The sequence below is a fragment of the Felis catus genome, chromosome C2, assembly GCF_018350175.1.
Source record: "Felis catus isolate Fca126 chromosome C2, F.catus_Fca126_mat1.0, whole genome shotgun sequence".
In the NCBI taxonomy this organism is placed as follows: domain Eukaryota; kingdom Metazoa; phylum Chordata; class Mammalia; order Carnivora; family Felidae; genus Felis; species Felis catus.
The window spans coordinates 146,193,899-146,209,855 of NC_058376.1; the positions used below are offsets into that span (position 1 = coordinate 146,193,899).

The 15,957-nt window shown below is 46.3% G+C and overlaps 1 protein-coding gene across 2 annotated transcripts in view; it reads left to right on the forward strand.

Annotated features, from left to right (window-relative positions):
• Window positions 1–15,957, forward strand: part of TGFBR2 (transforming growth factor beta receptor 2) — a 91,136-nt gene that overhangs the window by 28,946 nt on the left and 46,233 nt on the right. For both annotated transcript variants that reach the window (XM_045037729.1, XM_023260647.2), the window contains exons 2-3: window positions 9,067–9,235; window positions 14,906–15,096. In XM_045037729.1, coding sequence (XP_044893664.1) covers window positions 9,067–9,235; window positions 14,906–15,096 — 360 coding nt within the window. The remainder of the gene's footprint in view (window positions 1–9,066; window positions 9,236–14,905; window positions 15,097–15,957) is intronic.

The following is a 15,957-nucleotide window of genomic DNA, read 5'->3' on the forward strand; positions in this document are numbered from 1 at the left end:
AGTTCTTTTAAAAATTTTTTTTTAATGTTTATTTATTTTTGAGACAGGGAGAGACAGAGCATGAACAGGGGAGGGTCAGAGAGAGGGAGACACAGAATCTGAAACAGGCTCCAGGCTCCGAGCCGTCAGCACAGAGCCTGACGCGGGGCTCGAGCTCACGGACCGTGAGATCATGACCTGGGACGAAGTCGGACGCTCAACCGACTGAGCCACCCAGGCGCCCCCATAAGGCTTTAATATCCGCTCACAAAGCAGATAGGTAATGCATGTTTGCTTATGTCGGCTAATTTTTCTGGTAATTATTTGAGTTGAGTTGGAATGCTATAGCACTCCATAAATCGTGTGCTCATTATAGTGCCTCTGCCAGGCTATTTACCAATGCTGTTTTGACTGTCACCAAGAGAGTTAATCATATTTATTTGCAATAATCTCTGGGTGCTTTTGCTTGTTGTCACGGTATACCATCCAAGCCACATCAACTGAGGGAGAATTGTTTTCTCAGTTACTATTACTTTACATAAAGCACCAACTAACTTTAAAGCATTTCCCAGCAGAATAGTTATTTTGACAGTATGTGAAATGGTGTCAAATTGTACTCCTTCACTTGGTATAGTAACCCATTTGCATTGTTGTGGCTTAATTTATTCAACTGGTTCCCTCTTTTCCTCAACCCCAGCCCCTGCATTCTCCTGGTGTTGGCTCATTTCAAAGTCTCTAGAGTTAAGATTTTGCCAGATAAACACACTGTGAAAATCAGCTTTCTTAATGGTAAACTAAAATTGCCATGTGTGGACAGTGGCATTTGTTGCCAACTGCTCACCCCTGCCCAGCTTTCTGGGGGCTGTTTTTCTACTAGATCCCTGTTAAACGTTAAAGAAGATGATTGAGAGAGCTAAGAGTTTTTCAGCTCTTTGTGGCAAAAATTCTAGTATTCGGAAATACTGCCTTTGGCAGTAATATAGATATTTCCATCTGCAAGAGTCATTTAAAATGTGTGGGTTTTGTCACCTGATATGTGGCCCGATTCTGGGACATATACCCGCCACCCCCCCCCCCCCAAAAGCAAATGCAGCAAGTGTTTTCGGAGAACTCAAGCTGCACTTCATCCTCAGTGATCCAAGAAATTCAGGGCTAAGCAAGAAAACAGAGTGTGCATATTGGGAGCTATTTGGAACTATAGGGGTTGGGGAGTGTTCAGTTGAGAAGTTTGCAATCAAACTCTAGCTCAGTTATTTTATGTTTGCCACTAGAAAATGCCAATTACTTTTCCATTCAGCTGCAACTTGTTTTAGTCTATATATGGCTTTAAAAAATCTCCCTGTAAATCAGAATTTTAAAATCCTCCTTTAAAGGTACAGTCAAGTTTTCAATGTAAAATGCCCTATTGGATTAATCCCTTTGAAACATAGCTTAATCCCTTCATTTATTTGTTTGGTGAATACAAGTTCCTACATTGGTTTATGCAGTTTCCTTGAAACAATCCATAGTGAACAATTCGACTCATTTTAGCCAAAAAGGCTAAAGAAAAAAAAAATAAAGAAACCCAAACCTTCAAAGCTAACTTCCTCCACTGAACAAGTCAAAAAGGGAGGGAACACACACGCGCGCGCACACACACACACACACACACACACACACACACCCCTCCTCTCCGATTTATTCACAGTTACCTACTTTTTAGTGAATTTAGGCTGGAGTTTTATTAGGATGGTTGACAACTGTCCAGATTCATTAGTTTACTTGCCAGCCCCTGACTTTTAAGTTTTTAAACCAGGCCTGGAGTTTCTTCAGTTCATTTCTAGATTAGAATATTTCTACTACGAGAGGAGGCAGACTACGTCTGAGATTCAGTTCTTGCCTCCTGTGCTTCTGCTCCCGGGGCTTTTGCTCTGCCTTCCCAACTCTCCTTGCCTTTTGTGAATCTCACTTGATCGAGCCAGTCCTGTGAATAGCATACGCACCAGAACATGCATGTGCCACTCAAATGCAGGATGCCTATTTGATGAATGATTCTCTGTCTTCAGAGATCTCATCTCTGCTCAGACTCTCCTGGTCTGAGCTATTTGCTCAGCCCAGAGTGCCTTTATTTAAATTAAAAAAAATTTTTTTTAACGTTTATTTATTTTTGAGAAGAGAGAGACAGAGCATGAGCAGGGGAGGAGAGAGAAAGAGGGAGACACAGAATCCGAAGCAGGCTCCAGGCTCCGAGCTGTCAGCACAGAGCCCAACACAGGGCTCGACCTCACGGACCGTGAGATCATGACCTGAGCCGAAGTCAGACGCTTAACCGACTGAGCCACCCAGGCGCCCCGCAGAGTGCCTTTTTGTCCTTCCCTTGCCAAAGCCACCCATTCTTCAAGGACCGATCCCCACCCCCCACCCCCCATAAAACTGGGTATTCCTGTGCTAGTCTCTCTCCTTTTTTTGACTTCATGCCTGCATTTAAAGACAAGTCAGTTACATTTGATAATTTTGCTTCTCCAACTAGAAGGTAAGCCCCAGGAGGGCAGATGTTTGTTTTAAGTCTCTTGGGACGTGGAGAATATCACAGACGCTTGACAGATCCTTAAAGGTTGGCCATGTGGTAGGCAATTTCAATGTGAAAGGATACATCTTTGCTTATTAGGTTTTTGACTAGAATGACTTTTCTGCCATTTCAGAGAGATTTTCGAGTATTGTTTCGGTCATCCTTGGAAGGTTTTTTAAAAGTATTATCACAGAACATTTGCACGAAAAGAATTGATGTATTCAGGCCACTTGTCTCTGTTTCTTTCCTGCCCATACTCTGGTCTCCAAGTTAACTAAGTGATGGTTTCTCTAGGACTCATCCTGGTCCTTCAGAGACCGTGCGGGACTATCACTTGAAGAAGAGCCCACCTCCCCTGCTCTCCAGATATTTACAATTACTTAGGGAATGGCGGTTAAAATACTTTTAAAACTAAAATAGAAGGTATTGTGTCGTGTTACGATTTCCAGCTATGCTGTAGAGAAGAAAAATATTCCTAAAATATCTTCGACTTAATCACGAGGTGTTGTTTGTTTATAGTCATAGGCCAAAGTATTTTATTCCCTCGGAAATGTCTTTCTTCCGTGAAGAGTTATGAAGGGCCTGCTCTGAGGCTGCTTGACTTGCTGCTTTGTTCTGGAGGGAGGACGTGTGTGACGGGCCAATACACTTGTCCCACCTGGTCTCGGGGGCCGTGGGGCATTTGTTGCCAGCATCACAGACCATGGCGGCTGTCTGCCAGATGGTCGCCTCAGTGTCTGACTCCGAAATGCCAACTGCAATTAAAAACCTTCTTTCAGAGAACAAGTCTTTCAATTCTGGGCCCATATGGTGATCAGAGCCTCTGGGCCTGTGATCGTTTAAGAGGCCAGACTCAAGAGAAAAGCAGATGGAAAGAACTGTAAGATGAGACACGCCTGTAAAAAAGGTGAGGAACGGTATTTAATTTTGCTGGATCCAGTATGAGTGGAGAAGGGGAAATAATGGCCAGGCAAAAACTGGGCTCCCCCTAGCCTTCCTCCTCAACACGTGAACCAGCGGCATCAGCAGAATCTGGGAACGGTCTCAGTTTCTACCTGTAATGCTCAGTTTAATGAGTACTTGGCTAGGTTACAGGGCCCAGCTCTTCAATCAAACATTAACCTGGGTGTTGCTGTGGAGGTCCTTTGCAGATGTGATTAACAACTGTAATCAGTTGACTCTAAGTCAAGTCACATTACCCTGGGTAACGTGATTGGGCCTCATCCAACCAGTTGGAAGGCCTTGGGAGCAGAAGAGGTTTCCCTGAGAAGAAATTCTGTCTCAGTGCTGTAGCATTCATTCTTGCCTGGGTTTCCAAGCCCTGGCCTGCCCTCTAAATTTTGGACTTGCAAGCCCCACAATTGCATGAGCCAATACAGTATCCCACACCTGGGGGTTTAAACATATTCCCCAAATCTTTGTGCCCACCGTAACATCTGAGAAGCACTTCTCAGAAGCATGTGGAGTTCTGTTCACCAGTTGCCATGGATTATTCTTTGAGATGCTGCAGGTAATTGTATCAATTTTAGTGGTCCTGCTCTGAAATAAATAGCACTAAACAAGACCTCCACAGGTGTTTGTAGAACGAATTCATTCTTAGGTGCCCCCCAAAACGCATCACTAGGCACCAAGAGATAGATGCATGAATTCAAACATACGGGAGTGCATTTCTGGCAAAGTGTTTAAGATTATGTGTAGAATCTTGAGATTTCACCTAGTACTTCAGTTAACAGTTGCCACCATTCCAAAGATAACGGACTGAGAATTCCTATCCGATAGTCATATCTAATATTTATCTGGAATAAATCTAAGCCTTAGTAGGCTGCTCATCACTAACCTTCAAAGACAACAGGGTTGTTCCAGAAATAGACACAGCTAAGCTTTTACTCAATTCATATTCTCAAGACCTGGAACTTGTGTCTCCAGGCAATGAGTTTGGGGAAAATGGGCCCTAAAATGAGGAAGGCAGTATGACCTAGACTGAAGGTCTTGGTATTACTCATGGGTTTGTTTGAAGAGAAGTGAAATGCGGTGTGCCATGTGACCCCATCATATGCTGAAGGAGACTACCCAGGCTCATTTCCTTTAGCGAATGACTTTCTAGGTGAGAGATGTTCTTATTGGAACCTCTTTCTGGGGGACATTATGAAGAGCTGATTTGCCTGGTATGGGTAGAAAATTCCCTGAAGATGGTCAGCTGTGCACAGAGGGCATAGAGGCACTAAAAATGTTCACTAATATGAGAACATATTAACTAAAGATGCAGGAGGGTAATTTAACCCAAATTGGAAGTAATTTGGAAGTTGGTTAGGGTCTACTGTGGGGTTAATTAGGTGGCTTTTGTTGTGGTGTTTAGGGTAATATCTTTGTCCCTGGCAATTCACATATATCCACTCACCTTTCATTACTTTGGCTTCACAAACACGTATTCACAAACATAAGATGTTTGATACCTGAGGTTGCAATGGTAACTTCTTCTGTTGATTGGAATGCACAGATGGAATCATGCACGCGGTGAATAGCCACTAGGGCCCTTCCTGCATCCCCCCCAGGAGCCCCCCCCCAACTCTGAATAGCGGTGTGCTACTTAGGGTGCTATTGGTGATTCTTGAGGACTCTGGGCTAGTCCTTGAAATCTTCGGCGGTGGGGGGCTTGTGGGTCTTCAGGGAGTCTGTAAGTCAGCCCTCTGAAATGATAACCAAAACATCCTAAGTATGTCTCCCCCATCTCTTCAGAGTGACTTCATAAAGTTTTTAGCAAAACTAGATGACCCCCAACAAAGTTTGAGAGCAGCTTTGCCCCTTACATTTCACTCTGTGCCACCAACACACGTATTCACAAGGGAGAACACTGGCTTAAAGCAGAGGCTGATGCTTACTGGCTGGCTGGAGTTGTCAAGGTAGGGAGCCTCCTGAGGTCGGTGAATAGGGAGTGGCTGGCTGGAGAAGGGAGGGCAAGAAATTATAGTGAATATGCTCCGGGTAAAGGCTTTCAAATTTTTCAGAAAAACAAAAACATAAAAAACAGCTGCTCAACCTTAAAAACTCTGTTCACCTTAGCAGTGGTCGCTTTTACAATAATAAGGAGAAAGATGAGGCCTCTTCACTGGGTACTTACGACGTGATATGTGATAACTTAACATCCTTTGGTGCACAGTAGGTGTTTGATGTGTATGAATCCCCACTGTAAACTGTCCCTCCCCCCCCCCCCGACACACACACACCTGTACCTCCAAGTAGGGAGTGAAGTTGGCTGTTTGCCTTTTTCCCAGGGTTCATTGCAAAGGCCTTCCCTTTCTGGGTCTTGCCGTAGGCAGCTGGCTTTGTAGACCTGCATGTCTCCAGGGGCCCCGTTTGCACAGACTGTGGTCGGAATGCCACCCCCAGAGCTGTGTGGCTTGGCGGCCCTTCTCTAGCCTTTCCCTTCTTTGATGGCCCTCTTTGGTGTCTTCACTGTTGATTGTGCTTTGTAGGCATCAGATCTAAAGCACTTCTACTTGTCAACGGGTCTGCGGCTGCCCTGGTGGCTTCCAACAGTGGACTCACTGTTTGCACTTCTCTCCTGACTTTTCTCACACTTCTTAGCATGTGTTAGAAAAGCACTAGCCATCCCTGAGACGGACTCCTTTTAGGGGCTGGTACTCCTGGCTTTATGGAGGGGCTGCTCCATTACGGTCACAGAAGTTGTGTGTGTGTGTGTGTGTGTGTGTGTGTGTGTGTGTGTGCGTGTGTGTGTGTGCGCAAGTGTGTGTGCGTGTGTGGTGGGAGGGTCGTTTGTTTTGTTTTGCGCCGGTCATGTTGTTTTCAGTTAATTCTAGGTCAGGATTCTCTGCCTTGGGTGCACGTTAGAATCATCCAGGCAGCTTCTTAAAATCCTGATGCTCAGGCTGCCTTCCAGCATAATTAAATCAGTGTATCTGGAGGTGGGACCTGGGCCTCATTATCTTTTAAAAGCTCCGTAGGTGATTGATTCTAACATGCCCTCAAAGTCGGTAACCGCTAATACAGGCTAAAATCCTAAAATGCCAGAAGGCTTAATTCCATTTCATGGAGGCTTCATTTTATATTTAAAAAGAACAAAGCTTCTGGCAAATGCATGTTTGTCTGTCTGAAACATACTCTATACCAAAAAAAAAAAAAATTCACATAAATACAACATGCCCCAGCTTTTTGTTGTTTCACAAATGTCTTATAGGGAAATCTAAAGGGTTAAGTTAGTTATTTCATAAATAGATCCAAATCTAACTATTGCGAATATATATATATATATATTTTCATTGTCGTGTTAGTCCCAAATTGAACACAAGGTTCAGAAAGCATTTTAGCCTGTATTTTTAGCTTAGCATAGAGCTCTGGGTCTGGGAGACAAATTTCAAAATAGTTTGTTGCCTAAAAATATACTTCCTGAAATGAACTTGAGGCCTGAGAGGGATGAATGGGTTTGGTTTTTTTTTTTTTTCTTCTTCTTCTTCTTCTATATTTAATGTTACCACAAGAAAGCAAATCTTAAATTTATATATGTTTGTATTTTTAGAGACCCAGGAAACAGGTGCTGTGCCCAAGTGATGAAGAGGGTTTCGTGGCAAAGTGTGGATGACAGAAATCTGAAATTCACGGGACAGGGAGAGACAGGGGGTGGGTGATGAAGTCGTTCCTTTGGCTTTAGGCAGGAGCATGCTTGACACAGGGAGGAGATGGGGAGGCTCTCCTCAGGCCTTTCCAAGGGCGATCCCTGGGAGAAACGTACCTCCCAGCTTCCTAATGGCCAGTGACTGTTATGGTGCTACAGGTGGTCTAGGCACCTGATCTTTCTTAGTCGAGTTGATAAGTGTCTCTGAGTTCATGTTTGTTGACCAAATGCCTCGTAGCCTTGTCTTTATTTTTTATTTTTTTTAACGTTACTTATTTTTGAGAGACAGAGAGAAAGAGGGAGGGAGAACAAGTGGGGAAGGGGCAGAGAGAGAGGGAGACACAGAATCTGAAGCAGGCTTCAAGCTCCAGGCTCTCAGCACAGAGCCGGATGTAGGGCTCGAACTCACGAACTGTGAGATCATGACCTGAGCTGAAGTCAGACGCTTAACCGACTGAGCCACCCAGGCGCCCTCCCCCGCAACCCGCAGTAGCCTTGTTTTACTTCTCTTGACTCTCAAACTCATCCATTGAACTTCCACTTTTGCCAGTAGAAATGGATCTCGTGCAGGAAAAATAAGGGGAAGGTAGTGTTATCCCCTTTTCAGTGGTCTGTTAACATGCAGCATGTGTCTTGCAAAGAACGGTCTGTCTTCAATATGTTATTGATGACTGTGAATGAATATTGCATGTATAATCACACCTGCCACCCCCCAATCTGAAGGAAGAAGTTATGTATCCTTTCCCACTTGATACACAGAGCCAAACGTGAACTCCTTACAGTTAGTCCTTTGTGTATTCATTCTTCACGTAGTCATCTGACAAATACTTTGGATACCTTCTATGTAGCAGGTCGTCTTCTTGGCACTAGAGATACAGTGTGTAGACAGGGCAGATGAAAGCTCACGGAGCTTGCATCTTGGTGGATAGATTGTAAGCAAGTAAGTGACTGAGATAGTTGTGCAGGAGATACAACAGAATTCTGTGGTAGTTACTTGTGGGTTGCTTTAGGATGAAGAGGTCACATTAACTGGAGACCAGGAAGGTGACAAAAAGCCATACAAAGGGAATAGCAAGTGAAAGGCTCTGGGGAGGAAGGAACTCGGCTTCTTCCGGGGAAGGCCGGAAGGAGCTGGTGGGGGTGTGGCGGTGGATAAAGTCAGAGAGATAGCAGGTGGTAGATTCTTGAGGTAGAACTCACCTTTCACTCACCTGCGGGACTCCGGCGCCTGGAGCCTTGCCAATTTTGGGGATTTTCTCTCAGAGACAGTCAGTGTTGGTTGATTAACTGATTTCCTTCAAGGCAATGGGGAGAAGTTAGAACCAGTCTCTTGCAAAGAACGCCCTTGTAGCTCTTCCCATGCAGGTGAGGAGACTGACGGCAGTGTCCTGCCTCACCTACAGTGTCTCCTCTGAGTTGGCCAACACGCTTTTGTACCGCACAGCTCTGCTCCATTGTGACCTCTCTCTGCCCATCTAAGTGGTGGCCCTCGTTAGGATCCTGTATCTTCTGTGTTTCTATTTTGGGTTACCCTACCCTCATTTGTTTCCTTGTCTGTCTACTCAGCTAAATGATGGTTTCCTTAAGGTAGTGTTGTCTGTGCTTCCAGCACCCAGAACTATGCGGTAGACCGATCAGTTCGCTGTTTCTGGATGGAATGATTGTTTGTAGATAGAGTGCCTTAGGTAACCACTGACAAAATCAAGAAGTTACTCAGACGTCCCCCCGCCCCGGCCACCACCACCCTGAAATGGCTTTCATTACAAATCGCCTATGTGAAGGAAATTCTGATCTGACATAAAGGCATTATTTTATTTCATTCGAAATTGCAACACATCATCAGGGGTTCGCTGGCAGGCTGCCTAGCAGTTAGATACTCATTTAATGTGTCTTGCTTTTCCCTCCCCAGTTAACAATGGCATGATGGTCACCGACAACAATGGTATCATCAAGTTTCCGCAATTGTGCAAATTTTGTGATGTGAGATCTTCCACCTGTGACAGTCAGAAATCCTGCCTGAGCAACTGCAGCATCACGTCTATCTGCGAGAGGCCACACGAAGTCTGTCTGGCCGTCTGGTAAGGTGGCCTCTAAAAATCTGCCTTTTCTCTCTTTTCTAAGTGATGCGCGCTGCCGTGCGTAAAGTCAGGGTGTCCCCTGGCCCCCTGACTTGTCCCTTTCCCTCAGGCAGCCTCTCTTCCGGAGATATTCTGTATGTTTTCAGATACATACACGCCCCTGTGGATCTGTTTACATGTGGGTGTGACAGTGTATAAGATGGCCTTAAATATTTACAATAAGTCTGGGACTCCTTCCTTGTATGAAGGAGAGACATTTGCCACTTGTCGTTTTAACTGACAACCTCCCGCTCGGTACCCCAGAGTGACACCAGGAGCTTTGTTTCTCTGAGGCAATGTCAGTCTTGTTTTATGGGAGGAGAGGGGATGAAAGGTGGCTGTGTAAAGAGGAAAGACCTTGTCAAAAACAGGGAAGTTCTTAGGAGAACCAGAAAAACAGCCCATTCATTAGTCAGAAGTCCTGGCCATGTTACTCACAGCACCACTGGGCTACATACTCCATCTTGCTCTGGGATCAGAACTGCTTGTTTCTTAGGTCACATTCCCTTCATATTCTCTCTCTCTCTCTCTTTCTCTCTCTCTCATTCCCCCTTCAACGCATGCACACACATACACACACATACACACACACACACACACACACACACACGGTGCTCATAAATCCTTTGATTCATTCATAGTTTGGGATTGGGAGTAAGAGCAAGAGATAAAAGGATAATCGAGATTAAAAGAGTCCTCTTTTATAAAATGTATAAATTCATTAATGAAATACAGCATTTGCAGACTTACTCTGATGTTTTAAATTTGTCAGCCAATTTTTTCTTAAGTAACCTATGTGTTCCTGGCCAGTTGGCAAATGAGAATATCTGTATCTATCTATCTATCTATCTATCTATCTATCTATCTATCTATTTTCTTAGTTTTTTTTTAACATTTATTTATTTTTGAGAGAGCGAAACAGAGCACGAGTGGGGGAGGGGCAGAGAGCAGTGGGGGACACAGAATCCAAAGCAGGCTCCAGGCCGTGAGCCATCAGCACAGAGCCTGACGCGGGGCTCGCACTCACAGACCGTGTGAGATCATGACCTGAGCCGAAGCTGGCCGATTAACCGACTGAGCCACCCCGGCATCCCGGCGAATGAGAAGATAAACCCAAATGTCTCCCTGCACCGCCCCTCACCACCCACCCCACTGCCTTTTGGAGAAAAAGTCTTTTGAGACTTTCTCCAGACCACATACAGTTAGCCTTGATGATAGATCTGAAAAGCTTGCAAATTTCTTTTTTTTTTTCCTTTTTTTTTTCAACGTTTTTATTTATTTTTGGGACAGAGAGAGACAGAGCATGAACGGGGGAGGGGCAGAGAGAGAGGGAGACACAGAATCGGAAACAGGCTCCAGGCTCTGAGCCATCAGCCCAGAGCCCGATGCGGGGCTCGAACTCACGGACCGCGAGATCATGACCTGGCTGAAGCCGGACGCTTAACCGACTGCGCCACCCAGGCGCCCCGCAAATTTCGATACATACCAGGGGATGAACGAGTTTCTTAAGAACTCCAAGAACGTTAACAGCCAGTAGCTGTCGTGACGGCTTGCTCTACCTGCCAACCTCATCAGGTCCAGTTCTGAGCACCGTCTTTGCGAAAAGGGTTTTGACAAAGAGCGTGTTCAGAGGAAGAGGGGCCGGTACGCTTGCAGGCTTAGGAAGCTTGTGATGTGTCAGCTGTTCCTCACAATCTGACGTGGTGAGCCCAGTAAAGAGAAGACATGGGCTCTGTTTAGAGACGTTGGATGGCCGCTCAAGGGGAAACTATAATAAACTCATTCTCCATCATTCTGAAGGGCAGAAAGAGGATCCGTCAAATGAACAAAGGATAGGCATGCAGTATAAGTGTGAACATTTTCACACTTGTGGTTTCCTGCCAGCCAAACAGGCTTCCTCGTCTGAGGAGTCAAAGTGCAGGGGAGGCTGGGGGACCACCCATCGAGTCAAATGCAAGAAAGATTGAGGCACCAGATTGTTATGGCCTCAAAGCTTCCTCCTTGGCATCTGGTCTCTGCTGATCACCTTTACTTAAATCTCCACCGTGACGTGAGAGTTTACTTCTGCGACCCCAGGCAGGCTCATCTGATAGATATTTTGACCTGTGGTCCAAGCCCCACTGATGGCACGTGAATCGAGTCGCTGTGAAATTCCAATCTCTGGAACGAGGCGTTACTCGCTGTCTCAGAGGATGCGAGCATGTGGGGGGGGGACCTCCCTGTTTCCTCAGTGTGCCCACCATGAAGAGTTAATACAGCCAGTGTTGTTTTTCTACCTGTCTCAGCAAAGACAAATACTCCCGTGGGGGTGGAGTGTCGGTAAAGAGAAAGGGAAGTGAGAGGTGCTGTCGCACATCTTGCCCACCCTCCTCCGCACTGAAGCCCTCACCCCCTCAGCTGCTGGCACCAGTAGCCGCTGAGGGATCACCCGAGTCCCTCCAGCTAATTTCCCTCCCTCCACGGACTGGAGCTTCTGCCCTCACGTGGCCTCTGCTCAAGTTTGCCCCTCCCCATAGGCAGCCAGCCTCCCGTGACTGATTGACTCCAGGGTCCAAAATGCCAGGCCACGCTGCCTCCTTTGGGACCGCCCTGACTGGCCATCTTAGCTTTACATCTTCTGAGGGATCAGGGAGTCATTTGCTGTGACCTGCATTGTGGCTCAGCTCCTGCTGCAGGAAGTGCTCCTTCCTTCATCCCGTACAGGTGCCTCTCCAGAAACTCGCCGCAGAAATCTCGCCTTAAGGTCCGCTTCCAGGGAAGCCCAGCTAACAGCCAGATGTGGAAATGGAAAGGCTCTACCCCTGCTCGTGCATGCCAGTGCCTTTTCCGTCGTGGTGTTCTTTTCATTCATTCATTGACTCATTTGTTCGTTTAACTGATGTCAGCTGCGCCCCCATACCGTGTCAGACGCGTACGTCCTTGCCAAGGATAAAAATAATTTGGACCCAAAGTTAATTTCATTATTGTGTTTCTGTTTTTGAGTGGATGTTGACAAACCCCTTTAATGGCTCAGAGCAAATGTTTCAGCGCAAAGAAGTCTGTATTTATTCCATCGTATTCTCCCTTCCTATGCTCAACTGTATCTGAAGATGTTTTTCAGAGTTGGCTTTGCCTGCCAGGGAGCACTGTTACAGGAGTGAGTGGAGAAAGCAGTTAAGGACTTTCCCCAGACTCAAGTATTCTAATTGAATTTCCTCTCTGCAATTTTAGTTGTCTAAGCAGCGAGGAGATGGCAGGCAAGAGGCTCAGGAGCTGCCCAGGGATTATACAGCAGCTTTCCTTCACGGCCCACAGTTCCTTCCTCCTTCCATTCGTTGGGCTCTAGAAGCTTCACAAGGAAGAGACACCCTACTTTTACTTGGGGGACACAGAAGACTCAGCCTTCAGTTTGTTACCTGAACCAAAAAGCAACCATCTCTGGGCACGCACACAACACACACCCCCCCTCGTGGTGGGGGCAGGGAGGGAGGTGCTCTAGCTTCATGCCTGCCATTTTTGCCAAGACTTTCAGTAGCTTTGGGGCGAAGGATAAGTGGGTTTTTTAAATGGGCATGGTTCATTGTGTGATCGTGCCAAGTTGGGTTGAGTCAGGATTCCGATTGTGGCATTTCCTTTACCAGGAGGGACCTGCTCAGCAAGGGCGTGCTTCTCTCATGCCTGCTGGAGTGTTAGTTCCAGAACCCTTGAGCTCTCTCGCCACGGGCCCGTTTGCCTTTGCGGGAGCCAACCCTAGGTTGCGTGGATGCCAGACACGCTGTCTGTATTCCTGGTTGGACCGTTCTATCTGTACCCTTACTTCTGCTCTTCTTATCCTTGTTGACATGTTGCCCGTTAGTGTCCTGGAATTTGACACCCTAGCGGTGGTATTGTTAAAGTTGCTCTTCCCCTGTGGACATGGCCTACCTGTTTTCCAGGTGAGGGCTGTACCTCAGCTGCTTCTTGCTTCCAACCTGCCTCCCATTTGCCTTGCTGCACGCAGTGAGCTTGTTGCCGGGAGGGGAGCAGCTGGGCAGTGTGTGTGGGCATGTGGGCACGCGTGTGCACTCAGTCGCACGCATTCAGAATCCTTCCCACGGGAGATTGTATTTGCAAACTGATGGTCATTGAGGCCTTATTGACCCTTCCCTAGACAACCCCCGCTCCCGATATAGAGACTACCTTTCAAGACCACACGTATTTTGCATCTGAAGAGGTCAGAGATGGGAGGAAAGAGGTCAAACCAACCTTGGTGTTGGACACAGTCCTCCAAGATGGCAACTTTATGAGGAGCAGATTGGAACAGGCAGAGAATGATGCACATATTCAAGGATGCCAGAGTTTTATTTTGGCTTTTGCAATTACAACAGTGGACATTAATCACGTCACTTTTATTTTTTTTTTATTTTATTTTTTAAATTTTTTTTAACGTTTATTTATTTATTTTTTTAATTTTTTTTTTTCAACATTTATTTATTTTTGGGACAGAGAGAGACAGAGCATGAACGGGGGAGGGGCAGAGAGAGAGGGAGACACAGAATCGGAACAGGCTCCAGGCTCCGAGCCATCAGCCCAGAGCCTGACGCGGGGCTCGAACTCACGGACCGCGAGATCGTGACCTGGCTGAAGTCGGACGCTTAACCGACTGCGCCACCCAGGCGCCCCTACGTTTATTTATTTTTGAGACAGAGAGAGACAGAGCATGAATTGGGGAGGAGTAGAGAGAGAGGGAGACACAGAATCGGAAGCAGGCTCTAGGCTCTGAGCTGTCAGCACAGAGCCCGACGCGGGGCTCGAACTCACGGACCGTGAGATCATGACCTGAGCCAAGTCGGACGCCCAACCGACCAAGCCACCCAGGCGCCCCTAATCATGTCACTTTTAAATGTAATGTACACATACAGCCAGCTGAGCATTTTCTAGGGCCTAAGTAAAATGCCACGCGGGAGATTCTCTGAGCCCTTCGCTGAGTTAGGCTTCAAATATGTGATGTGAAGGGATACTAAATGTAGAAGTAATTTGTTTAAGACAGCATAAACTATTTCACCGAACTGTACATGAAGAATACCTTGCAATTCTTTCCCGTGTGTCTTTTTTTTTTTTTTTCCTCTTCTGTCCCTTTCTGTGAGTCGGGAAACTGCCAGTCCTTCCTCTAGGAAGTTTGTTCCGTTTGCTCAGCCCAGCAATCGGCTGACACGGAACACGCCCTCACTCATAGTGCTCTGGGGCCCAGTGAGAACATTGTAGAAGCTAGACATGACCCTCATCCTGCCAGATAAACTGGGGATACGGCATGAGCCCGGTGGTGCGTTCAGGATGGAAGGTTTAATCCTGAGTCCCTAGCAATCTTCCATTTACCGTGCCTTCCTTTCTACTGATTTAATTAAGACATAATGTGTACAATTCTCCAGCAGGACAGCCTCCAAGGAGAGCCTTCAGTGTTTACGGACATAAATGGGTTTTGAGACTACGCAATGGAAAAACCAAAATGAGTAGAAAATGCACAGGGGACTGGAGGACAGCCTGTTAATGCTGGAGAACGGGAACCAGCTGCCATTGTTAGAACAACTTTGTGAAGGCAACACAGGCCAGATTGCTTTTCTGCCCAGAAGACCGTATTTATCCATCCTCTTTTTTCTCTCCTTTGCACCCTAGGAGAAAGAACGATGAGAACATAACCCTAGAGACGCTTTGCCATGACCCCAAGGTTACCTACCATGGAATTGCTCTTGAGGACTCTGCTTCTCCCAAGTGTATTATGAAGGAAAAAAAGGTGTTGGGCGAGACTTTCTTTATGTGTTCCTGTAGCACCGATGAATGCAATGACTACATCATCTTCTCAGAAGGTGAGTCTTCTTCCCCTAAGTGTCCGGAGCCCTGCTTCCTCTGTGTCCAGAGTCTCAGGCTCCATCCTTCTGGGACTAGACAGGGAGCTTACGCTCTGTGGATTAGGAACCAGGCACCTGGCGGGACGAGGTGCTTAAGGAGTAACAGGGCTGGTCCTGGCCCAGAGCCAGTCTGGCTCATAGGGCCCACGTTCTTCTTGGCCTGCAACCAGTTTCTTCCCCGACAGCAGTGGCTCTCCATGCGGTCTCTGGAGCAGCCGCGGCGGCATCACCTGAAAACTTGTCAGCGACGCAGATTCCGGGTCCCCACCTCAGACTATGGAAGTAGAAACACTGGGTGCAGGCCCCGCAATCTGTGTTTGAATAAGCCCCCCAGGTGATTCTGATGCCGCTGAAATATGAGAACTACTGGTCTAGAGATTGGAGGAGGCTGTCTTACTTTGAAGACTTAACTTTGAATTAAGTCAAGAAGTTTTGTGTACCTGTTCTCAGGATTTGTCTGAAGGGTACTTATTAATGCCCTGTCTCTAAGGAGAGCTGAAATGCAGACAGAAAATAATGACCCAGGGTTTATAGGGAAAGATGAGATTAGAGTCTTGCCTCCATCTTTGAAGTTCAACATTCACTCAGCTTAAAAAGAGAGCACACACTATTCCTTCAGTTTAAACCACTCTTCAGTGATTTTTAACCACAAAAATAGTATGTGTTCCTTATCAAAAATTCAGACAGTCCACAGCCTGTAAAAATTTTAAATGGAAGTATGTAAGTTTCCTCTCCTCACTCCCAACCCAGTAGATAATCAATATGAATAGTCTGTTGGATGCATACTTGTCTCTGTCATCCATTCATATTATCCTTCCT